This window comes from Hippopotamus amphibius, chromosome 4 (assembly GCF_030028045.1).
Source record: "Hippopotamus amphibius kiboko isolate mHipAmp2 chromosome 4, mHipAmp2.hap2, whole genome shotgun sequence".
NCBI classification, from domain to species: Eukaryota; Metazoa; Chordata; class Mammalia; order Artiodactyla; family Hippopotamidae; genus Hippopotamus; species Hippopotamus amphibius.
In genome coordinates, this window is record NC_080189.1 from 50,276,692 (window position 1) to 50,304,024 (window position 27,333).

A 27,333-nucleotide genomic window follows, 5' to 3' on the forward strand; every position below is an offset into this window, starting at 1 on the left:
TACTATTTACAAGCATACCTTAGAGATATTATGAGTTCGGTTCCAGACCACCATGATAAAGTGAATATCGCAGTAAAGTGAGTGACAGGAATTTTCTGGTTTCCCAGGGCATAACAAAGTTATGTTTACATTATACTGTAGTCTATTAAGTGTGCAATATCTTTATGTCTTAAAAACCAATGTATATACATTAATTTAAAAATACTTTATTGCTAAAAAATGTTAACCTTCATCTGAACCCTCAGCAAGTTGTCATCTTTTTGCAATAGTAACATCAAAGATCACTGATCACCGATAACAAATATTATAGTAATGAAAAGGTTTGAAATATTGTGAGAATTACCAAAATGTGATACAGAGACACGAAGCGAGCAAATGCTGTTGGAAAAATGGTGCTGACAGACTTGCTCGATGCAGGGTTGCCACAAACCTTCAATTTGTAAAAAAACTCACTATCTGCAAAGTACATTATAGCAAAGCGCAATTAAATGAGGAACACCTGTATTGAAAACCTGTTGTGTGCCAGCATACAAATATAATCTGTAATTCATGTGACAGTCATCTCATTCTTATCTTTCAGAAGAGTAAACTGGTACTCAGGGTAAATAACTTGCCCAAGTTCCTCCATAAATTGACAGAGCTGAAATTCCAGACTCACTCTGTTTCTGTCCAAGTCATACAGGACAGGGTTAAAGCTGAAAATAGAGATGGAGGCTAGATATCAGGGTACTGAGTTTGGGTTTTTTTGTTTTTTTTTTTTCCCAGCTCATCTGGACTAGGTCAGATTCCCATCTGCTCATCCACACATCAGTCCGTTCTGATTTTATTCCAAGTTCTACCAGGAAAGCTACTTCTCATCCAAGTGTACAATTAAACAAACGGAAGTCAAATCTGCATTGGATACCTTGAATCCAGCCCAATCCAATTCTGCAGAAGCCATCAGAAACAATTAGGATTTAATAATAGGGATTGAGAGGCATCAAAATGAGAGAATACAGAGCTGTTAATGAGAAATGAAATTTCATAGGGTAAACAAAACTGGTATGAGAGCTCAGCCTCTAAATTCAGTCTTTTTCTTGCTTCTTACATATTCATAGGATATAGAGGTTGTGCCTACATGACCTCAAACTTTCAAAGTGAATTTGATTTTGTTACCTCAATATTCCCAAAATATCCGGATTTATTCTTAGCCTTTGAGATGTTTACCTAGCATTTTCACTTCTTATCCAGAGACAGCCTTGCAGAAAACTATGAATGTCAGTTGAATGAAGACAATTCCAGTCCTGTAGGTTTAGACCAAGAGAATTAAATTTAATGGGAATCGGACAACCTAGTTCTAAAGCTGTTACTAGAACAAGGTTATTATTTAGTTCAGCAAAAAGGACATCCATTTTTCTTACTCAAAGGTGTCCCTGTGCTATAAATTCTTGTCCTAAGTCACTCTCGTGAAGGCCAAGTGTGAACGTAAGAGGTAATAGCAGTCGGGAAAAAGCCTCTTTTAAAACCCTTGAGTGAGAACTATGGGTCCAATTTGATTTGACAGCCTAAGAGACATGAAGAGAGACAGTTTTGACCATCAGATTTTTATGGTAGAGCAGAGAAGCGACTTTAATTCTCATATAAGCTTCCACTAGTTTTTGGATACGCCATAGAGTGATTGTCACACTTGAGTTCAGGACTGACATTTTCAGAGTCGGAACTGCTAGGACTGAGATTTTCAGAGTCAGAACCGCTGTGCACCACAGTTGCTTTTTTGTCTCTCAAGTAGTAATACACAACTAGACAAAGTGGCTACCCAGGTACCACAGAGATTTTGTGATGAGATGTGAAACTAAAGATAAAGCGTTTCCTAGAATCTCTAAGATACAGGAACTGCATTTTTTTCCAGTGCGATATGCCTTTTATTAGTGAATACCTTTATTAGTCTTCATAACTGTAGGCTAATGAGTCCCAATTAACACATATATAGAAAGGGCACCAAATTGTTCATAAATATGACTTTTACTCTAAGTCAGAGAAAAAATTAGGTGACCAGAATAGTTGGCTGATATTTGATGCTTACCAGGTTCAAACATTTAAAAATAATTTTCCGTAGGCTTTACTTTTTTTCTTTCCCAATTAGCTTGAGAGTCAGTGGCTAATGTTATCACATTAAGTTCAGTTCCTAGCACACTATGGAGTTACTGATGAGCAACTTAAAGTCTCTTTATTTTTGTTTCTTTGACTTATAAAATTGGGAGATTAATATCTTGATCTCATAGGATGGCTGTGAAACTAAATTAGATTAATAACCAGTAAATATGGAAAGGCTCTGAGCAAATGAACAAAGAGTTATTAAGTATATTTGTTTATAAATATGTTTAAGGAATATTGGGATGTAAATTAGTACAAACCTTTTAGAAGGCATTTTGTAAATCTGTATTAAAATTCAGGGTAATAATATTAGGGGAAGAGAAAGGTACTTTTTTTTTTTTTTGAAAGGTACTTTTATTTTTCACTTTATACCAGTTTGATACTTTTTTTTTGCATGAGAATTATGTTACATTATCATTTTAAATAATTTAAATTAAGAATACTGTGCTATTTTTAAAGAAGGAATGCTTAAAGGGGAGTGACTCATTAAAGTTTATCTTTATTCCTTAGAGCAGTTGGAGACCAGTTACACAGTTCAGTTTTAATTTTGATTTTAGAATGGTAACATATTAATGGCTCAGTGTCCCATGATAACAGCTTCAACATAGACTATCATACTGTGTATTCTGAGCAGAGGATATGAAAGTTCAAATAAAAATGCTTCTGGCCAGCCTAAAAGCACTTTTAAGAAATTCTCGAATGTCTGTGTCTTTCCATCTCAGATGTCTTCAGTTTGTACTCTAATTGCTAATGCCAGGAAGAGCAAAAAGAAGAACCAGAGCAAAAACTACTTCCAAATCTTCATTAGTGCAGTGATGAATAACCTCCCAAAAGTATCTACTATTACAGGAATTTTTGGAAAATCTTGAGGGGAGAGGGGAAAAAAAGGTAAAATTAAAAGCAACCTAAGAAAGGAGCAGCCTTAGCAGCATGGCAGTAATAAAATGTTTAAATCTCTGCTTCAATTTGTTTCTCTGAAAATACTTCATGCTGGAAAATTCTGCTTTAACTTTGAGTATACTTAAGGTCTAAATTGTCCTTCATCAGTGACCACTGAATTAAATTTTCATATAAAAAACTTTATAACTTTTTCTATTTTAAAATAAAGTATTTGGGGTGGGGCGGGCAGTTCCCTGGTTGCCTAGTGGTTAGGATTCTGGGCTTTCACTGACATGGCCCTGATTCAATCTCTGGTAGGGGAACTGAGATCCTGCAAGCTGCACGGTGTGGCCAATTAATAAATAAATAGAATAGAAGGAAGTTTTTTAATTTTATAAACAAACACTTTCATCCAGTCATTTTGCATAATACATTCAAAATGCAAAGTTAGATTCTATTAAGAAATGTAAAGGTTCCATTCGTTTGCAGTTAAATTTATGATTAATACTTTTTTTTTGGTTAGTCAGTTGACCAGCTAATCCTCTGCTTTTAGCTAACAGAGAGCATTTTCTTAGAGAGCTAAGCCCCTCTAAGAAAATGCTATAGTAACAATCATTATTTAATTTTTTAAATATTGCAAACCCATCTCTGAGCCTCCTGGCAAATATGGAAAAAAAAGTGTAGATTAAATTTCCCATTATCTGGAGCTTGAAACAGATTGCTAATCTTTCAAGTTCAGAAAATGCCTAAATTAAATTTGTGAAGAAAGGTTTTATCTAGCCAAAATGGAGAAACAAGATACTAGACTTTAACACATAAGAACATTCCATCAGGGGAGGTGAGCAAAGGTGCTAGCAACATGTGGCAAATGGAAAGTAGAGCTATTCCCTAAAAGTTTTCTTTTTTAAACCAAATTCTTTAGGATTTCACAGTTTAGTGCTGACATAGATTTTGTTTTGCTGTCATTCAGCAAGAAAAAACATAGGGAACATCTGTGGCAGACTGCTAGTCATTTCCTAATAGCTTCTTTCAGACTAACAGAATTCTGAGCTGAGCATGAGATCACCCTGAATACCTTCCAGACCCCTTTGAGCTAGTGTTGCCATGTAACAAGTCCTGGCCAGCGAGATGTAAATGGACCTGTCCTGTGGCAGCTTGAGAAACTTCCTGAGAGAAGACTAGCACATGCCTTTTGTCACTCTCCTTTGATACTCCATCTTCCTGCCATCTTGGACAATGAAGTTGAAACCTCATCTACAGAAATTTTACTCTAAGATTAAATAAGGGAAAATGAAACCATTTTGGCAATCAGGGAGAACTTTAGAGATTTCTAGACCAATAATAAATGAAATAGTGCCCTCTGAACTCAGAGTCTCAGTAAGGGAATGAATATGAATACTGCATTGGAAAAAGTTTAGTGAGTGGATGGTGAGATCTAAAAAGCAGGTTGGAAGGTAGACTGGCATGAATTTGAAGTTGGGGAAATAAACTCAGGGAGATTCATCAAGGCTGGACTGCCATAGTTATTGCCTTTGTAAACGTGATGTTGTCAAACTGCATTCATTATTCAAGCCTGGAATTTAGGAATGATGATCTCAGTGGTTTTGTTGAGGGACTATATGTATGATGTATGAAGAACTGTTTAACAGTTATATACAACAATAAAGAAACTGAAGTCATAAGCATTAATATATTTTCTACAAATAGCTTTATTTACTAAAATGATATTTAGTTGATAGTAAGATCACATATGGTGGTTCTATTGATTATTTAGAAATCTCTTATTCAGGTAACAGATTTTGTAGGTGTCTATTAGTTTCCAATTGCTGCTATAACAAATCACCACAAACTTAGGGGCTTGAAATAACACAAATGTATAATCTTAGAGTTCTGAAAGTCAGAAGTCCGAAATGGCTTTTGCTAGGCTAAAATGAAGGTGTCAGCAGGGCTGTGTTCCTTCTAGAGGCTCTAAGGGAGAATCCCTTTTCCTTGCTTTTTTCTAGCTTCTAGAGGCCACCTGCATTCCTTGTTTGTGGCCTCTCCCTCTATCTTTAAAGTGTCTTAAAATCTTTATGCTTCTGTCATCACATTTCTTTCTCTTACTCTGACCCTCCTGCCTCCCTTTGATGACTCTTGAGATTATATTGTGTTCACCTGGATAATCCAGGATAATCTCCCTATTTCAAGATCCTTAATTTATTCACCTATACAAAATCCTTTTTGCCATGTAAGGTAGTATATTTACAGGTTCTGAGAATTACGATGTGGACATCTTTGGGGATAGCCATTATTTGGCCTACTGCATTGTGGTGGACTGGATTACTGTTCCAACTCCTCATTCCTCCCCAGAAATAGGACTATACATCCATATCCTTTGCAGTGATTTTGCACTGTCTGCTTACTTGTGGTTAAGGAGTATTTCCCCACCACTTGGCTCTGGGATTGACTGTGTTACTTACTTTGGCCAATGAGATCTTAGCAGTTGTGATGCAATCAAAGACTTGAAAAGTGCTAATGTGACTTGACATTGTCTCTTGTACCTCTGTCATTGCCGTGAGAAGAACATACCCAAGACAGAATCAAGTGGAGTACAGCTGAATAGTCCTAGCTGAGCCCAGCCTGGATTAGTTAACCTTCATCTGATCACTGGCCACTCTACAGATCTCTGAAAATTATTGTTAAGTCAGTGAATTTTGAGAGAGTTTATGCTTCATTTTTTGTGGCAATAGCTAACCGATACAGTAGAGATCTTGGATTTTCCTCTTTCCTGTTCTTATTCTCCATGTATGGTTATTTTACTGCTAGATAAATAAATAATTGCTTTTTGGTGTGCCTAGATCATTAAGAAGCACATGCCTCGATGTGTTAACTAATCTTGTGGTAAATATTTTGCATTCTATACATATATCAAATCATAACATTGTACATTTTAAACCTACCCAATGTTATATGTCAATTATATCTCATTAAAGTTGGAAAAATTAAAACAACAACAACAGCAAAACTCCACAAGCTTTACCTGCTTACAGGAGAATGAGGACAAATGTACTTAATTTTTTTGTCACTACAGTTAAGTTCATTTATACTTATGTGGACCTACCCAGTCGTTTTCCAGGTTAGTTTTTTTTTTTCAACCAAAGCTGAGATATATGAAAAAAGGACAAAAATTAAATGGGGGAGGGGGGAGGAATGGAAGAATATCTGAGTATAGTAATAAACAAGGCAAATTCTTGGCAAATACATAAGGTAGTGCTTAAACTTCTGTAAAAAAAATGTTTTATTTATTTGCTTGTAGTGGGACACTATAGAAAAAAGGGAGAATTTGACCCTTTAAAATTTTTTTAAATTTTATCCTTATTGGTCTTAAAGTAATCATTTGTAAAACACCCCTGTTTAATATTGACAACTTTGAAAGTCACTGAAAAAAATTAAATGGCAATTTAATGTTAAGAGCTGGCTTATGGTTATCAAATCCATCAAAGCCCTTCACGAATATATTAGGCACAAACCCACTGAATGCTGTTGCTGAAGACAGCTTGGTATTTTAAAATTGCCTAGTGAGAATAGATGTACTGTAATAAGAGGAAGGACTCTGATCACAATGTACTATTTTGTCTTTACATATAGAAGGAAACCTAGACCTATTTCTAATTGTTTAATGTTCTAAAATCTCTGCCAACTTAGCTACAAAATGATTTCTAGAAATGTATTAGAAAATTATGCTTCATCTAAAGTCATGTTTTTAATAGCTACAATAACAAAAAAAAATAAAATAAAATTCCTGTGACAAAAATAGTTATTCAGGTAAGGGTAGAGAAAATTGAGTAAATAGTTAATATGAAGTCAATAATTGAACTTGGATTAGTTTCATTAGAGCTCATATGTGAGTCCATCAAAATTTAAATAATAAGGCAGTCATGCTCTTCAGTTTCAGTCTTCTACAAGACTATCTTCTCATTAAACGTTGGTAAGGATGTTGTGGGGACCTAAAGACAGTGGAGGGTACACAGCATGAAATATGCCCATAAACTCCTTGCTTGCTTTACATGGCCAATCCTGAAACCATTCCTTGGTAGGTCCATACAGACTGCCCTCTCTCGGGGTATTTTAAATTCCAAAACACTGTCTCAGTTAAGTTCATCCAAAACCACATTGTGCTTAATCCAGGTATTTGGATTAAGCCTGACTTCTCAAACCAATCTGGACTGAGATGCAAAGGGAGATAGTCATCTATCCACTCCCCCAAATCCCTAATTGGTAGAATTTCAGGGAGTGCAGGTCAGGATCATCCTTGGGAATAGGGTAAACTGGGGATGCTTAAGTTATACCAGTGGCTTTGCATATTATCTCTCAGGTTAAGTATAACTCTTGCTAAGTCTGTTATGAGTCAAGAATAAAATAGAATCTTCAAGGTCACTCAACTGGGCCTCTGAGGTGGAAAGTAGAGATTCTCCTCTTAAGGGGGAGAATCAAAAGTTCATGTCTTTTTATGTATCAGCTCACAGTTCAGGGTACTCTTACCAAACCAAAATGCCTGAGTACGTGTTTGTGTGTATGCAAATAACATGAAAAGCAAAAGAGAATGAGTTTCCTTATCTTGCTAAATTCATAATTTGTACTAATAGGATCAGTAACTATGACCTAAAAACTCAAAAGACAAGTTAGTGAGCCATATCTACCAGAACCTGTTGGTTCAGGTCGGGTTCTGTATCATATCTTTTTAAGAACAATTTTTATTTTATTTTATTTTATTTTTGGCCAAGTCATGTGGCTTGCAGGATCTTAGTTCCATGACCAAGGACAGAAGCCATGCCCCTTGCAGTGGTAGCTCGGAGCCCTAACCACTGGATTGCCAGGAAATTCCCCACGTCTTTTAAGGGTAAATGACTTCACATTCCAGGAATATGATTTTTTTCCTGCTGACTGACACACAATGATAAACTCATGCCTACCAGTCCTAGAATAGTCAAATGAAGAGAGGGATAAAAATTTAGAAAGTAAAAACAATACTTCATTTCTAAAAACTTTGAAAAGCGCTCTTAACTAGATGACTTAAAAGACATAATAGGTTTGAAAAGTTTTTTAAATGTTTTAGGCTGCAAAATAAATGCAAAATTTCAATTGGTTCTTTTATCGAATTCACGCTACTTATAATACAAGTGTATGCTTGGTGGCTTTACAATCTGTCAACCTATATTTCCTGGAATTCCTTTTTCTATTTCTGGTTAGGGTGGGCCACAAAAGAGATTCTTGTGTGAGATTTGCAGAAGTGAAGCAGCAGTCATTTTGTAGCTCACATATATTTTTCCTTATTTTCCGGCTTACTTCATTGGCTTGGGGCAGCAGCCAGACCTGCAACTGCTCCATCTTCTGCTGAATCGTTCTTTCAGGTCTTTGACTCATAAGTCAAGTGTATGTTTAACTCTGCAGTGAAGGACCCCAGCTTCTGCAGGGCGTAAGTATTACCAAGGTCAGAGATAGGAAGAGCTAACTTGGGTTTTATGTTGTCCTCATGAACTATGCTTCTGCATTCCAGCTTGTCATGAATCTCCTTCATCTTACCTTCCTGATTGCTCTGTTGGACTTCAACCTCCAGCATCAGATGCAAAGATAACAGCCTTACAGAGAAAGTTTAACCACCTTCCACAATTGTGTAGGGTCAAATCTCTGTAACAAGTTCCTTTATGTTATCTATCTTTATTTCCATTCTAGTGGTTTTGCTTCTCTGATTGAACCCTGATAGAAACTGAGATAGTGAAAGTACAAAATGAAAAGAGGTCTTTTGATCCCCTAAGACCATTGGCAGGAAGCAAGTTGAGAAAACTATTCAAATGAAAACATAGAGACCTTTCATGGAAAAAGAAGGATGACTCAGAGGGCAAAACTAAGATCTATGGAGAAGTTAGTCCAGGTAGGAGTAGAATTTTGCAACATTTTCACAGTTGGATTTCAGAATTGCTATGGACCAGTAATCTCTGTATACTTCTTACTGTTCCTACCCTCTTTGAACAGGAATGTCTATAGTGGTTATCCTATGCCTGTCTCACTGTTGTATGTTATGTGGATAACTTGTCTTTTTACTTGATAGGTCTTTAGATTGAGAGAACTGTACTCAGGGAGCTTTATTTAAGAAGCATCATCCACACCTGGTCTTGATTTAGATGATGAGATTCTGGATTTTGAGCTGATGCCATAATGGGATGAGACTTTGCACATGGCTTTGGGAGGGGATGGATGTATTTTGCACTGGGATAGATGTGAATCATTGGGAGCCAAAGGACTGACTATGACAGCCAGCTTCCAATATGGCTCCACTGATTCTGACCTCCTGGTGTTCACAGCTTATGCAGTCCTTTCCCTCTATACACCAGCCTTGGTTTGTGTGACCAATAGAATATGGTAGTAGTAAATTATGCCTCTTCTGATATTGTCACAAAGACACTGCAGCTTCTTTCTTGGTTGTGCTATGTTTTGGATCACTTGCTCTGGGGGAAGCCAGTTGCCATGCGAAGAACACTCAAGCGGCCCTGTGAAATCCATGTAGTGAGGAACTGAGCCTTTTGCCAACAGCAAAGGGGAATGGAGGGCTCCAGCAACAGTACTGCAGGTGGGCATTCTTCAAAGCTGGTCCTCTAGCTATGGTCGAGTCTTTAGATGACTGTAACCCAGCCTATAGCTTGACTGTAACCTCACGAGAGACTCTGCGCCAGAGCCATCCAGCTTAACTGATCATGGATTCCTGACCATCAGAAACTGTCTGAGATACTAAATGTTTGTTTTAAGCTAGGTTTTGTTATGTAGCAACAGATAACTAATACAATGCCTAAGTATAAATATAATCTTTCTTCCACATTCCTATGAAAGCCAAATAAAGATGAGAGGCAGAGAAAAGTAAATTATTTTAGCTGTCTGTTTTTTCTCCAATGTTCATTTAGATTCTCTTAAAACTAAGCCTGTAGGCAAATACTTATTCAGCTAAGCTAAATTTGAAAGATGTAAGGAAGGAGGTTAGTTTTAGTAATAAGGAAATATATATGTATACACATACACATATCTCCTTTAACTAAAGGCTTTACTTTTGAGAAGTCAAATCATGAGATTTTTCCAGAAACTAGTCTGTGCAGAATGGTAGGAAAGCTGCTATCTCTCTCAGGTTGAGATTTAAATTTTCATTTATTATTCCTTTTTACCTAATATGACCAGTTTAATGTAAAGTATAATTTGAATTCTTTCCTACTTTTTGCTATGGAAACATTTGGAAATGAAAAATAAGAATATATTTCTTCTAGCCTCCTTTTATTTCTCTTTGTGTCTTATAATCAATTTCAGTAACTTTAACAATAAACAGTAAAAATGATAGCGTATACAAAGCATTGCCCATGTGAATCCATCACGGACCTGTGACTGAGAATGGTTTCCTAAATAGGGGAAATGTGTTTCATACAAAGAGTCCATTTTCTGTTATTGCCTTTTTTATTTGGACTACTAGATGCTATATATTTTAGGGCAATCTTAATAGTTTCCTGTCTCTCCCTAACAAGAATGACTTGTCATAATGAGCTGTGTAGGCAGTGTCCATTTGATTCACTCCAGAAAGCTGTCTATTTGATACAAGAGTAAATCACCTCAATTCCTTTGTGGAATGAGTGGAGTGTAAATAAATAAATGAGAGGCAAGAATAAAAAAAAAAACTGGTCAGTTCTATTAGAAAGAAACAAAGAATAGCAACATTTGGAGGCCTGGTTTAATAAAAAATGTGACAAGACAAAGAATTGCATGTGATAGCTGTAAAAGGAGGAAGAATTCTCACTAACATAATATGTCCATAAAATAGTTTCTTCCTTCTTTAGGAAGATAATTTTGTAGTTTAACAATAATAATTCTTAATTCTTTGAAGTTGGAGGGCTTATGTTGTAAAATGACTCTCTATTCACTTTTGCCTCCACCAAAAAGAACTCTGGTTTTCAGCAATTTTTCTATAATTCATCAGAGTTCTAAATCTGAGTAGGAATCTCAGATTCCATTTTAGGGAATAGGTTTGTTTGGGGTGTCTTTTTTGTTATTTTGCACATTTTACTTCAATTGTAAAGTTTTTGTCTTGTTTTTCGTTTTGCTTTGAGAGAACTCCAAAATGTTCTAATATTTCCTTTTACAATTAATGTTTGGTGTATTTCTTAGAGAATTATACACAAATGACTTGTATTTGACTACTTAGTTTTTTACTATTACTGTCTGAGATTTTTTGGTGTGAAATATTAAGAGAGCCATTGCTCTTTGTCAAGTTTTGGGTTCCAGATGGGGATGAAAGGTAAATTATTTTGTGCCCTATAGGAGTTAGAAAGTAGTAAAGTGATTCTCAAAATCAAATCTCTGGATGTCTAGCATCAGAATCACTGAAGAGCCTTGTTTAAAATGAAGTCAATCAAGTCCCATCCTTAAAGAGACAGAATCAGAATTTCTGGGAGTGGGACTTTAGAATCTGCATTGTAATAGGTTCTCAATGTGATTCTAACGCAAACTAAAGTTTAAGGACCACTGATCTAGTGAGAGCTGGAAGGTAGGGGAATAAACAATTTACACTGAGACTGAAGCCATAATACAATGTTCAAAATACAATAGTACCATCTAGGAAAGACCTTTGCCATGGCAGTTCCTATCTGAAGAAAGAAAAAAAATGTGTGTATATGTGCGTGCGTGTACATACATATATATATTTTTTCTTTTACACACACACGCGCGCGCACACTTTAAAAGCACCAGAGCGTGTCTTCCTGCATTTTAGAGAAAACCTGTAAGAAGATTTAGAGATAGAAGACAATAAGTATGTACTGATTAAACGATCAGGCTGGAGTGAACAGATTTTATAATTCCATTCTACTAATCACCAGCAACTTCCTTTTTGATGCTTATAGGTGGACAGTGGTATCTGCGTCTATTTAGCTTTCTGTTTGTAACTAGAACTCCTTACTCTTCTCCGTGGGGGAAATTAGTCATCCCAAGAATCAGAATTAGGTGGAAAAGCTGTGGAAGAGCCAATCAGAGCGCTCTCTGAAGCAGCTCCACACTGGCTTCTCAGGGAGGACTGGCGGAAGCTGGGACTTCGTTGCCATCATGCAATCGGACAAAGAAGGCCATAATAGTTTAGGATGGTCGAAAATTCCATGTGGCGTACTGGGCGAGGTGTTACACCTTGGCGAGGCTGATAAAGGTCCAGAAAGTCTCCCAATCGGAAAACTTGGAGGCACTACGGATACCTTATTTTTCGTGACCGTGGAGAAATGGTCAGCAGCTGCGGACGTACCAGTGACCAAAATGGCCGCAAGGCGCTTCAGGCGCTGGATCAGGTGACGCAGCCGGAGTCCGCTCCCTTCCCACCAGCCACCCCTCCTCCTGCGCCCCTACGTAGCGGTGGGTGTGGCCTGCCCTGGGGCTCTTTTCGGAGGCTAGGAAAACCGAGGGATACACATGCGCAGTTAAGGCCCCTCGGGCCTTTCGCGCCTCCTCCCCGCCCATCGCCCCGCCCCGAACTGCCGGGAGGGGCTGGCCGAGAGTCCAGCAGCTGGTGGCTGGGGCCTCAGTGACTTCCTTGTTGTGAGCCCCGGCCCGGCAGTGTCCGGACTCGGAGCCCCGCTGTCCTTACCGGGACCGCTAGCCCGAATCTAGGTCGCAGCCGCAACCCCAGCCGGTCGGTTCCCCTTTCAGCACAGGTCCTTTTCCCGCACGCCCCGCGCTCCCTAACATGCCCAACCCCAGCAGCACCTCCTCTCCCCCCCCCCTCCCCGAGGACATTAGGAACCTGTTGGCAGGTAAAAAGCGGGAAGGGGGCGGGTAACGCGGCGGGGGAGGGGGCGCGGGGACGGCGAGCCGGTGGGGACAGAAGCTTTCGGAGTCTCTACCCTCCCTCCGCGCTCTTCCCACGCCTCCTGCCCAGTGGGAGCAGGACTGGGAGTGGGGAAGTGGGGTCTGAGAATGGGAGTGGGCGTGTGTGTTGAAATTTGGTGCAAGGTTGGTGGGGAAGCCCTTCTTGGTGGTCTCCACTAACGCGTTTAGGGCAATTCTGTGTGCATCGTGAAGGGGCCGTATGTTTGTGCGTGTGTTTGGGGTGGAGGGGGGTGGAGGGAAGGAGGGAGAGAGAGAGGCGGGGAGGGAGAGAAGGAGAAGTCAAAGCACTAGTTCTTTGGTCGCCTGGATGATGGAGGAGAAAGAGATTTCTGAGCTACAGGGGTTAGGAGTTAGGGGACCAAAGGGTTTGGCATTTCTAAAACTCCCATTTTTCTTGAATATTCAGTCCACCCATATTTGAGACTTTCAAAGAGGGCCTGACTCTCAAATGGCCACTAGTCTTCAGCCTGAGTAACATGTTAAAACAAAAAAGGAAGGATGTGTTAAAGTCCAACTTCCTGTGTCACACAATGAAAGTACAGTACTTCATCTTTGCACCCTCATCTTCCCCTTTTCAATTACCATTTTTAGGAACTCAGGAATTAAAGATGCATTCTTCGAGGCTGTTACGAATCCATTGCTGGTTCATTAATATACTAGATGTGGAAATGTGTATTTTCACCAAGGGCCAATAAAATTTTTCTATTTCTGCACGAGGTAGAAAATACATCTTTTTTAGGGTAGCACAAATCTTACCTAATTTGATGCTCTGGAATTCTTCCCATTATTCACTTTGTCATGTGTACATCAGAATTCGGAGTGCTGAATTTTGATCTAAAAATTTTACTTTAGTTGTTTCTTAACTATCTTTCAATAATAGTCACGAATAACTGGATTAAGAGTTTCTCTTAGATGCCTGTGTTATGATTTGCTTATTTTAACTCTCAAAGCAATATTTAAAATGTGACAGGTAGTAAGTTACTGTTAGAGCACTGTGAGACCAAACCTCCTAATATGCTGTTATCCTATTTTGGTGGTTAGCATCATGAATATATGATAGAGAAAATAAAACCAATAGTGTATGAATGCAGACTTATGTTTATGTGAATATGATTGCAGTGTGATGAATGCATTTGTGGTGGGATAGTGTTTTACTCTAAGAAATGCTTGTTGTCATTAGTGGGTACCACTAAGGGGAATACTGAAAGAACTGTAGGGACTGAGTTAAGGTAGCTTTTATCCCATTCTATGAGAGTTTCAAGTGAGTGCTGATTTTGTTTTACTACAGTTAACATTTTTGTTGTTACAACGCTGGAATTCCTTGCTTAGAATATTATTTTAGTTACCAGGTCAGAGAACTGTTTATCATAACTCTAAAAATAGATGTCACCATTTCCAGGATATTTTAGGTCTAAATTTTGGGGTTGAGAAAGTAAAGTGTAGACCTCTGGGTACATGCTTTTAAAGCTTGACAGCTCCACAAGTAGACAGTTTGCTATCTGGATCAATACTCATACATTTGCAGATAGTATAATATATAGGTTATGAGACTCTTTATTCTTTTATCCCCATAGATTATCAATATTTCATGTAGTCCTTATTTGTGTAATTTAATTGAAAGCCCAGAATTAAATAATATTTAAATTATCTGCTATTGATAACTTCCTATATACTTTAGCCATCTCCTCTCTTTAGTCAGTTAATAATACTTACATAATGTCTGAAATCGGTGTTTTAAAAATCATCTTACTGGCATTTTCAATATTTCACATTATTAAAGCAAATCATATATTACAATACATGAAGTATTAAAAACAAATATTAAAACATTAAAATTTTGGTGATTCCAATTTGGCTTCTACTGTATTTTCAGAGGATATTTTCAAGAGGTATGGCTGTGAGAAAATATAAATATATGAGACATATTTTAAAGAAATGAAACAAGTGTTTTTGGGTTTTCTTTTTAAACTAAACAAAGAAAATGGTTAACATTTTATGCTTGATTTTAATTAAAATCTTTTTTTGAGGTAGGGAAGGTTTCAAGAATAAGTGCTCTGAGGAATTTTTTTTCACATTTTTTTTTAATCCAAAAAATTCTGTGGGGCATGATAATTTGCATTATTCAAGTGTTTGGGTAATAGGACGTGGTTAGATTTAAAATTATTAGAACTGTAGAGGACGAGTTGACATTGGTTTGAATTTTAAAGATGTTGCTGGCTTACCTACTTCTTTCTCTGAAACTAAGAAGGAGATATTGGCAGTGGTGGTTCTAGTTAACAGTTGAGCGCTCTTAGAATGCATGGCACTATGCTAGAATTCCACGGTAGAGAAGATAAGGAACTAAACTTTTGAGGTATTTAAAATCCCTTCAGAAAAAAAAAGTACAAAGTCAAAAGATAATGCCTATCAAAACAAACAAATAAAACACAATGTTGTTTGGACATTTCCCATGGTGTCCCATGTTCCCTTTATGCAAACCATTATGTCATATGTGTTAATGTTTGACATTTCAACTGCTTGATAGAGTTAGGTGCTCAAATGTATTCTTATCAATATATTATTTTCTTTCTCTTTATTTTTCCCTCTGATTATATCAATTTCAGGCTTCCTTTTCAATATTTGTTCCCCCCTCCTTTTGGTTCCTTCCCTTTAAAAAAATATTCTGTAGCCATGCAAAAATCCATAGAGGTAATCATTCTTAACTTGCATTTAATGATACTCTTGAAAAAGGTGCTATATAGTTTGACAGTTAGTTATTTGTATTTCTGTGGAATCAGTATATTAAATCTTGAAAGCCTATACTGTTAATTAAAAGTGTTGATTTTCTTGTTCCATGAATAGAAAAAGGTTTACAGATTTTTGTTGTTAAAAGCAAACTGGGAACAGCTATATGCACTACAGGCAACCTTTAATTTTTTTTCACAACAATGGAAGAACAGGTTTAGCTTGGATAATTAGACCCAAAGGATAATCCCAAATCTTGTCCATTTAATCTTCTCCCACATCCAAATATTTTGACTAGGATGAACAGCAAGAATAATCTTGATTTATGTGAGTTTTTCCTCCAGGCAGGCAAGAAAGTGAGAGGAATTAGATCCCCTCCCCCCAATCTCCTTGATTTGTTTAATCTCCCTTTGAGTATTGAACTGTTAGTGGTTTGCAGTCAGATATTCTCATTCATTTGTTTTAGGACAACATATTTAAAAGGGAAAGCTGTAAGAAAATGTTAGTTTCTTTTTATTGGCTTAGAAAATGAAACCAATGTTGAAAGAAGAAAATGGTTGTTAGTATACTCTGAAAAATCAAACCCAAACCAAACAAACAATAAACAGAGGTGGTCTGCAAAGTGACCCTGAGACTTTGTTCACTTGGCAGTCTTGATTAGAAATATTGCATTTTCCTCTCTTGGAGATTTCCAGGACACTTTTAAAAACGTTTGCACATAATTGATAATCCCTTTAGGGACACTAGATAAAGAATGCAATTCAGTTGAGATAGAGGTAGAATTTTTTTCAATGCTGAGAATAGTGTGGTTTGATTTCACCTTTCCAAAGTTCCATTTATAATTTGGTCAACATTTTGGCTTTATTTTTCTTATAAGAATCATTTATGATATATCTAGTGTCCCATAACTTCCTTCTGGGGCATTGGTTGAGTATGTAAAGGGAAGAGTGCCACCTACTGAGTCACCAATAGTCACCTACTTCTTTAGCACCTGGATATTCCTATAGAGCAAGAACAAGCCTGCCCCATTTTGGCAGTAATAACTAATGAGTTTAAAGTTGATATGAGAACATTTGATCTTACACTGAAATCAGTCTATGACACTGGTAAGGTTTTTTTTCTCCTAGAAATAGTAATATATGTTTGTAAATCAAGGGACCAGAAATTTATAGTTTCTTGTATGGGTCAAATAACATAGATGACTTAAGATGTGACATTAGGAAAATTTTAAAGTATTTTCATCTCAGATTACTAAATAGAGCTTTTGATAATATGCTAGTATGCACAATTTTATAGTTACTCAATCCAAATTATCACTGGTTTTCTTTTTAAAAGGAAATTAAATATACTAAAAAAAGAGAAGTATATAAAAAAATTTCCAAATGAGCTTAGCTCTACTTTATCAGCGTTAAAGTATTACTAGAAAGAAGATAGAAACAACAGAGTGGGAAAAGCCTCTGGTGATTTGAAACACAGTTAAGTTGTCTCCCATAAATTTAAGATTAAGTGTCATATATGGGTGATAAAAGTGGCAAAGGCTAGTTTTTATATACTCATTATTCACTTAGTTTGTCTTTTTCAATTAAAGTCAAGTCTTTTTCATTCCACTGAGTTTACATTTCTTTTTCAATCACATAGTGAACACAATACATGCTACCTAACAGTGAATATAGTGTCAATCTCAGACTGATGTTTTATTCAGTGTGGCTTCTCTGAAAATGCATGGTAAAAAGATTTCGATGATTATAAGGTGCTATTTATCAAGAGTCATCTTTTGGAGGTGAAAAATGTTCATCTCTATCCTTCAACAGTCCAGTTTTCTGTCAAAATAAGTCATTTAGCCTCCAAAGCCAATTTTGAAAATTTTATCAGATGATTGGATTGTAAGACTCAGGTATGTTTTACCTATCATACTGTGAGAACTCCTTGTGCTTGTTCCTGTCTCTTTTTTCATGTTCACAGTTCAACCATAACCTGTAAAAATGCTGGGTAATCAAGAGAAAGGCATTTATTAGAGCAATCAATAACTTTTCAATTAGCCATTTTCCAACTTTGGGCATTTAGCTTAATTGGTCTACATATGCCCAGTTTAACTGATTTTTATGTTTTCACCAGTAGGTGTTGGGTCAGACCATACCCTCCTTTAACGGAGAAGAAAAGCTTCTCTTTTAGTTCTGATGCCAACATAAGTTTAGGCTGGGATTCTTACCACGTTAAGTTTAGTGATAACACCTCAGTGAATACAAAGTGAAACTTGGCCCAATTCTTAAAGTAGAGAAAGATGTGGAATTAAGTAGTACAGCCATTTGGGGTATGGTTTGATTGGTTTTGCACTTATTTTATTGATCTAGGGCTGAGCATACGGTGGTGGATTTACTCTAATTCTTTTCCCCCTCCTGTACAATTTAGGCCATCACAGAGGCTGTGTGTGTGTGTTTGGGGTGCGGGGCGCGTGCGCACCTGTACACTTGCATGCCCACCCAGGGAGGTGAGCTATTGGTTGGTTGGGGGATAGAAGTCACCAGGTGTCACCTCTGTGACTTGTTTACAGCCTCCAGCCTGGAAGTCATATTCCAAGCTGTTTGCTGGTGGAGGATGGTGAGGGCAAGTGGTCAAACCCTGGCTTTCTTAAAAAATAGGAACCTGTGCTATGTACTCAGCTTGGAGAAGCTGACAGTTTACTTTACCGTTTGCAAGAATTTAAAAACTGTTGTAAACTTGGGTGGTTTCACCTTGAAACTGAAATCAGTATGGAAATTGGTAGGAAGCTGTCAGCGTGTGTGTGTGTGTGTGTGTGTGTGTGTTACATACCTGTCCTAGCTTCTCCGGCTCTAGGGGGAGATGAGAAGCAGTTTTGCTAGGGGGTCCATATGTACAGGAAAAGAAAAAAAAGGAAAATTGGAGTACCGTTCCGCGATGTAGTGTGTGCTAAGTATTTGCCTCTTAGGGGTTGTGATGGCTATTGAGACGTTTCTAACTTAAACCGCTTGAGGATTGCTGAGCCAAGACATGATGTCATCTTTTACTTTTGTTTTCAGACCTTAACATTTATCTACAGAGCAGTTGTAAATCAGATCTTTTCAGCGGCGCTCTCCCCCAGATCTTTACAGTTGTATTGGGAGATCAGGTTTACTCTTGACAGTATTAAGGTGTAACAGGAGCAAAAGTCACCACCACATTTGTATTCGTTGAGTAACTTTTTTCTTGGTGATGACTTGGGGGCAGGGGCGGATGGAGATTGGGCCAGTTCTGGGGTTAAATGCCGGAGGTGCTGACCTGCGGTCTACGTGACGGAGCGCTGAGCAGCGGTAGGGGTTAGACCTGGTGCTTAGGGAGCGCCGGAACCGCGCTTTCTCCACGTGGCCGGGAGGGTCCCTAAGCTTTCCTCTCCCGCGGTGGACGCGGGTGAGCCGAGATCCCTCCTCCGAGAAGGAGGAATTCTCTCGAACACACCAGGCCAAGAGGCCAGCGAGGAGGCCGGCTGACCTTTTCTTGTCATCGAATTAAGGCTGTTCCCCGAATTACAGGCAGTCTGGAGTCAGTGAAATCTACATATTAACAGAGGAATCTACATATTAACGGAGGGACACGACCCCTAAAGGAAGGTAGAAGAGGGCTACAGCACTCGCTAGTTTACCGTTTGCAGGGCTATTCAGAGCACAATAAAAAGCTTCAGATCTCTTTTCCGACCAGCCAGAGGAGTGCTTGATTCGCCCAGGACGTTTATTGCTCGCTTTTGAAATATTACCCTGGCTCTGAGCTACAAAGCCGCAGATCCAGTCCCATTTGTCTGGCGAGGGCGCAGCCCCAAACCAGTGCTGCCTGCTCACAGTTCCGATGACGGGAACCCTGCGGTTTGACACTCCGAGTGTCTCGGTCGGCGGAGCCAAGCATCTCCTGGTGAAGCCTGAGTAACTTTTCGGCACCCGCTAAGTCTCTGCGCCAGGGGAGCGGGGTTGGTGCTCTGCGCAGCGGTTCGGCGAAGGCCGCGGGCACATCCCAGAGGGTCTCCTGTGCCTGGGAGAGGCTGGTTTCTTTCGATTTCAAGATAAATGGGCACAGTATGGATTTTAAGAAAAAACCCAGATTTCAAAAACTTGAAAGCCAGTCGAGTCTGTGGGCACCAACAAACTAAGATTATTGCAGGAATCGCTTCTACTTTGAAGTTCTTGTTTGTTAAAAAAAAGAAAAAGAAAAAAAGAAAAAAACCCAGCAGAGCAGGTTGTACGCTTTCCACATCTCCTTTATGAAATAATTTTTAAAAAATCAGTGTTTATTAAATCTTTCTAGTTGCATTAAACTCCTTTTGTGGCATAAGTTTCGGAACAAATACATCAAGACTACTCTAAAAATTTAGAATTTTTCCCTTGCGCAATCTCTGAATCTCCTCCCCCTCAGAAAACAAACAACACAGATTCTTTCTGCAGTCTCACACTCTTTCAACATGTATTTCCAGATAAAATAGCATAGCTCAATAATTTAAAAATATTCTTGGCACTGTTAGGAAATACTAAATAGAGCATTACAGCTTTTTGTTTTCTGAGTTTTTATAGAACTGAAAAAGACCTTTTAAAGAAATAGCTCTTGGGCTGTAATTCGTTCTGTGATTGCTTCCGGAGATAGAAAATAGATCCCGTTTGTTTAAACTTGGATTGTATAATGAAAATGTAAAATAGGCAATTAAATACTTGTGTGGATGAGGGAATTAAAGACAAACACTGAGTGAAAGTAGCATTAAGCAAACTATTTACCAATCATTATGCCAGTGATTCTCCCAAGTACTGAGTCTGGTTGGAAGAAAGAATCAGCAGTAGAGGTGCTACTCCTTCTCTTACTTCACTTTCTTAGTAGATTTATTGGAGCCATCTCAGAGAAGCCAATGATCTTTTCCATTTCAGCTAATATCTGAATGTCTAGAGGCTGCTTGTTCCTCTGGATACAAAACACAGAGTTGAGAGAAGAGTGCTTTTTTATGTCTCATGACTTTGACGCACTTTAGAAGTGTGCATCTAATTTGCACTGGTACTGGATTATGTGTGTGTCCCCTTCTTCAAAATATAGACAGCTCAAGGAAAAATTTTGCTTTTGTTTCGTTTTGATACTTTTAACATTAGTCAGTAATGGACTTCAAACTAGAAAGCTACTTTAAAAAATTATTCCAAGACTAAATTTTAATTATTTCACTTGTCATATTGATTTAGTGAAAAATCACCTTTACGCAATTTATTATGAGTGTATAGAATAACGGTTTAATCATCTTCACTCATTGGATCAAGGTACTTTTGTAATCAAGAATTTAAAATCAATTATAACATTCTATTTCAAATACTAGGTTTTAAATAGCTAATTAGAAGTACAGTTGAAAGACATTGCTTTGAATTAATTATAATATTGTATGTTTTGATATCTTTTTATCAGTGTGAGTTGAGAAACAAATTAGTTAAATAAAAAGAAAGTAAAACATATATACGTCTTCAATATGAAATATGGGTGGTTTATAGTCATACCTACTGAAAATTTTTAATAGTATCCTCTCTATTAAATATCTCAAAGTGAGATTTTGAAATTCTGAATATAGAGTTAAAATTTTTAAGTTGTACAGTATTTCAGGAACAATAAGAGTGGGGCTACTATAAAGTCAAACCAGTAAGGATTTGATGGAATTGTATACTAGAGAGAATTAGAAAGCAGAATAATTTAGAAGTTTACTAAGTTCTTTTTTTTAAAAAAGAGGCTATGCGAAGATGTTATATGAGGGCATAAAAATCTTATCTCTTGGTTACTATATTTTAAAATAGTGGATAAGTCTATTTTTGCCACTTTTCCCTTTATTTAAAGAATATTTCCAGGTAGTAATGCCAAGACAGGAAGCAAGAGCACACAAAACCACACAACTGATTATCTTTTTTATTTGAGAATAGCTGGCCAGAGTAGGTGAGGCAGGTAGGAAAGAGGAGGGTTTGATTTGGGAATCTTGGCTAGAATAAGGGATTTATTTTTCCTTTAAAGTGTTAAGCATTTCATGTACCTGAAAATGGATTACACTGGGAAAAGAATGCCTTTGCCAGAGACATTAGCTTATATTGATATAATATTGTGAATGACCTGTTCATACAGGAACGTACAGAATACTAAAAAATGATAGTAACATATGCATGAAAGCTCTGCACTTGCTTTTACACAAGAGATTTTGTTTATGGGGCACCATAGTTTATTAAAACTTGCATGCTTCTTCCTGGTTTAATGATGCCAAACATTCAAATAGGATTCGCTGTGCTAAGCATAAGTAGAGCATACACATTTTATTAGCTAAGTGGTGAACAGATTTGTCCAATTTAGTATTTGAAACATACTTCAACTGTTATGCTTTGGATTGATAAATAACTGTAACAAATTGTACAGATATTAACACTTATGGGTAGAAACAATCATTATCCTATTTGTCTTCACAAAAAATGATTCTTTCCTATAATTTGTATCCTTTTTCTTATATTTCATGGTTTAGATATTGAAACATTTGTAGAAGACACACTGAGAGGGGAAAATTTATCCAAGAAAGCAAAGGAAAAGAGAGATTCCCTTATTAAGAAGATAAAAGATATAAAGTCTATGTAAGTCACTTACTTGCCTTTTATTACTTATTTCTTACTTATAAGAAATGTTGTAATTAACATTTTAATGAAGGACTAATTATTGTGGAATTAAATTTTTTATGTTCTAATTTAATTGGTTTGAAGTATTTTTAAAGGACAAACTATATTCCTACTATAATAGTTTTTAAAAACAGACATGTTTATCATAATACCTTTTTTTTGTGAAGGGTCTTGATTATGTATTTTTCTAAGCCTTCTGGCAAAAGCCAACTGTTTATTTTGATTATTTGAGGATATAGTTGGTTTAACTGATAAGACATAGGTAGGTTGAAAATTTTAGCATAAATATGGAAAATACCTCCAGATACTCAAATGAATAAATGTAATTTAAGTTGTAGGTATTAAAGCTATATTCCAATTTTACTACTGTCACTTAGGTCTTTAAAAATACCTTTATTATAAATCCATAAGCCTTTTGGAATGATCATTTCAGGATAGGAAGTAGTTTTTTCTCTAAATCTATGTTTATAATATAGATTTTAAAGTAGATTTGAATTATTGCCAGTGATTAGATCTTGTTTTCATTTGTCCACCTTTATTTTAAAATATAATGTTCTTGCTTTATTTTGCAGCTACCTTCAGGAATTGCAAGACAAAGGTAAATGTTCAAATGTTGTCAAACTTGACTTTTTTTTCCTTGCAGAGATTTTCGATAGGAAAATCTAACACATACTGAAGTTGGATAGTTGGAATCACAATTTGAATTTCCTTGTTGTATACTTAGACTTTCAAGATGAGAGTGCTGGCTCCCCCTGCTGAGAATAAAATTAAAAAGCACATCTAGACTCTGCTCTGCATGATCTTCTTTTGCACAGTGTTTCATGTGGAAATCTGTGTTTAACATGCTTACGTGTGTGGATCTTAGAGTTCATTGTGGTAGAAACTGGTTAAGAAAGGTCTATACCTGCCGTTACACATGGAAGAAATTTGGTGAGGCAGAGTGAGATACCAACCTAACACCATTTAACCCTGTACAGATTACCTTATAGTGGTAATGGGAGCAGGAAGGCCTGTGGCTTGGGTGCTCATAGGTAATGTTTCTAAAAGATAATTGTTTTAAAAAACAGTGTCCATTTTTGTTTGGAGAGAATGAGTAAAATCGTTTTCAAATGCTGGTTTTTATTCTTCTCGTGATTCTTTTGATATGAATAAATGTATGCCATAGGCATTTTCAAAGAAGGAAATTCAGTTTCGCTTTTTTGGAAATATGTGAGAGTGCTGGTAAGCTGATTGTCTTCCTTTAAATTTGAGAGACAACTGCTTAGCATACTGAAAACCAAATCCAGAAAGGCATAGGAAGTTTCTCCTATTTCATGTCTTCAGTTCTGTTCGGGAAACTTGGTATGGCCCTCATTTCCATGATGCTAATTCATAGGTCATGACCTGAAGCCTGTGGATGCTGGTATGAGGGTCACAACATGAGGTCAGTTAACTATGTGGAGCTAGGCTCTGGGCTTAGGGGAAACAGAGTGGCATCTTCTAACTGGGGTTAGCAGATACCACAGAGGAACTCATATCTCTGCCAACTGATAAGTGAGAGAGTAATGACAGTTTCAATAAACCAACTACTTAACCAGACAAACCTAAAATCAAACAGTTAAAAGGAAACCACAGCTTTTCACATTAACTCATCAAGATTGTTGTGATTGGAGAAAAGAAGAAGAGATTTGTTTTCCATATGAAATTTTTTAACACTATTAAATAAAGGGAAGAGCAGGAAACTCCTCTGCAAATACTTACGTCTTCGTACTCTACAGCGAATCCTAAACTGTGGGTTTAATCATGTTGCATTTTGCTTAGTTGAGTATAGAAATAATAAATTTATGCATTCTAATTATGATAACTTTTATACAGTGCACTGTTTATAGGGGAATATTACATATCAGATTCTACCTTTTTTCTTAGAAGGCACGTTTTGTTCTAGTCCAGTGACTATATTGGACTCTCATTGTGACTTACTTATTTGTATGTTAAACATTTTTAAGCGAAGAAAATGTGATAGTATAAGGTCATTGTAGAATTGCATATGGTTCAATAATAGGGTAGGAACTTTCCCTTTGGTATTCTGGTTTAGGATTTGTTCAGGTGTGTGGATATTAAAATTACATTACTGAGATACATTCTTTCTCTCTAAGGAGAATGGAAGTTTATATAGTATTTGATAGAAATTGAAAAATGAGCCTAGAATAAGAGTTCAAATAACACAGAATTCAGAGATTCCCCATAATCATTTTCCTCTGAATAAGTCATGTGTAGTTCAATACTGCTGTATTGAGTTAACTAATCACCAAGAGTGCCTGCTCAAAAGTAAGCCTGTGGATAAATTAGATGTATATCTTGGAGAAATATGAGAAGCTGAGTGATTTTATGCCATTCTACCCTCAAAGTATAATTCAGCTGTTCTAAAGAGACTATTCCTGTAGTTTGTTAGAAATAGTAAAGGGAAGTTAGTATAGGCTTAATAGTTGATAAGCGATTCTTCAAAATGTCTTTTTTAAAAATAGGAAAATATTAATAATCAGATCTCTACATTGAATAAATTCAATTCATCTAATTATATTTTGATAATGCTGCTTTTCTTTTTTTTTCTTACGTTTTCTTTTTGGGGTTTTTAGATTGTCTTCATGCAAGGAGACCTGGGCAGAATTCCTTTTGGCTGTTTCCTCTTTCTCTCTCTGTCAGGTCAATGCGGGGTCACAGTGAAGTCACCAGAGGCTGTTTTGCTCCTTTTTACCTTTATACTCCTATTTGTTTCGCATACTTTATTTTTTTTAATGATGGTTAAGTACCATTTTAGTATCATTATTGGGAGAAAAAGGACCTGGAAGAGAGTTCTGAAATAAAATGAGTTAATTTACATTTATTCATTTCTAACAAGTGAGTTATTAGTTTCTTTAATGTACACAGATGCCTATCATCCTTCCTTACTTTCTTCTCATATCTCTTCTTATAGCCTTTAGATATTGTATATGATGGAATAACTAACTCTAGTTTTTTATTCTTAGTTGCAATATAGCCTAGTAATATAAAGTATACTCCTGAATATAGGCTTCATGCACTAGAATTATGCTCATTGTAGAATAATTTTAGAATTTTGATTATTTTAGAATTTGTTCTCTGTCACATGGCAAGGTCATAGAGCTCTTAAATGTGACTTGAAATAATTATTTTTGTGACGAAAATATATTACTACCTGAGAAAAGTGCTATTGACTGAGTATAAAATAGAATTTTCTAGTATATATTAGGTATATGGTAAAAAAAGTTTTACTTATAATTGTGTCTTGACCTTATATTAGGCTTGTTTTACTCCAGTGCTGATTTTGGTATGATTATTTTCTTTATAGAATGATTAAGACAATGTGAAGATACCTATGCCTGACACACAGTCAGTGTTCAATAAATATGATATTAATGTATATTCTCAGAGTTAACTTCATTTATCAAGAGGATATAGTAAATCTTGATTTATAATTCAGTTTTCAAATAAATTTTGAGGAAACTAAAAATTGCTAAAGGAAGGACATGCATATTAACATGAGGCAAATATTTCAAGAGAATATTTTTCAAATATTGATGTCTACAGCTTTAAAAAATGTGAATATATTGTTTTCAATTCCCTTTAGATGTCATAACTAAAAGCTCTCATTTTCTCCTTTATTTTTCCTCTGATTAAAAAATTCATTGAGTAGATTTTATCCGAAAACTCCATTGATATTGTTAAATATGAATGGATTTACTTAGAAAGCAATTTCCTTTGACCTCATTGATCTTATTAAGTTTATTAATGGACTAAACTACTTTCTTGAGTAACAGAGCTGTTAGATAAGAAGGGACCCATTTTAGTTAGTTCTGATGGAATCCTTGAGAACAGCAGAAAACTCCTAAGTTTGCATGATGTTTCCTTTCCTTTCCTTTCCCCTCCCTAACATAGTCTCTGTTCTGTTGAAAGTTAGGTCCCCAGGGAAATCTGAGCAAACAACTTGCAGATCCTCACCCCCCATCTCTGGCCTCACACAAATGTGTTAAGCATATATGAGATTATGGGGCCTGTAGTAGTAGAAGTATATTTCAGAGGTAGTGCTTGAGGAATGGTATCCTCCCTTTAAAACTCTGCCTCATGTGTGCACGCTATCAGTTAGCCCTTCTATGGTAGGAGAGTTAGGAAGAGAATCTTCCTTGTGGTGACTCAAATCTTTCAGATTTTTAAGAAGGAAACTACAGGTTCCCTTAAGAAATGACAAGTTAAATGCTTAATTATGTCTATTTAGCGGTATATTATTACTTGAGAAATTATTTTGGACAAGTGAACTGAGTAGAAAATTAGAAATTAATATTTTTCACCCAAGTAATTTCCCCTACCGAGTTTGTCTTTCATCCTCTGTAAAAGGGAATGGTTATCTTCTGAATTTTAGGTTTGTTATATAGTTTAATGTTTACCTGATTGCATTTAAAATAGACCTGTATTTGCCAAAACAAGCAGTAGATTGGTTAAATCACCTTTAGTGGTAGAAGAGATCATGACTGTTCACAGTTGCTGTTGGGCTTCATCTCCAGGCATTTGGGAAAATGTAATTGATCGTGAGCCATATGAAAAAGAAGGAATAATAGTGATTTGAGCCCAACTGTTAAAAATTTTAAATTTTTTTTCAAAGAAATATGCTGCTGTGGTACGATTGAGCCTTGATTTTGCTGTGTTATTTAACTTCCCAATGAAATTATAGGACGAGAAGTCTTGGATCATTGTCTTGTAGACTGTTAACTTTGTATCGTTAATTAAACTTTTGAAAGTTGTGGGATAAATCAAATGCTTTTCTAGGGAAACAAGAAACAGTATTAATGAGCAACAACCCCATAATTATCCTTCTGAGTACATAACAGGGACACATTCATGTCTTTTCTTTGTGCAATAACTTTTACAAAGAAGTATTTTTAAACTGATCATTAATTTTATGACCATAGAAATGAGATGCAAAATTTATGCTGTTGTCATTGGCACAGGCTCAAGGCACCACTGACATTATGTGTGATTGTAATAGAATGGCTGCCAACTAATGATTCCG

General features: G+C 36.6%; 1 protein-coding gene across 4 annotated transcripts in view; it reads left to right on the forward strand.

Moving 5' to 3' along the window:
* Window positions 1-12,483: 12,483 nt before the first annotated feature.
* SKAP2 (src kinase associated phosphoprotein 2) overlaps window positions 12,484-27,333 on the forward strand; it is a 180,892-nt gene continuing 166,042 nt past the window's right edge. For all 4 annotated transcript variants that reach the window (XR_009053157.1, XR_009053158.1, XR_009053159.1 and 1 more), the window contains exons 1-3: window positions 12,484-12,818; window positions 22,124-22,229; window positions 22,844-22,869. Coding sequence is in view for 1 of the 4 variants with exons in the window: in XM_057731328.1 (XP_057587311.1) it covers window positions 12,752-12,818; window positions 22,124-22,229; window positions 22,844-22,869 (199 nt within the window). In the remaining 3 variants the exon portion in view is untranslated. The remainder of the gene's footprint in view (window positions 12,819-22,123; window positions 22,230-22,843; window positions 22,870-27,333) is intronic.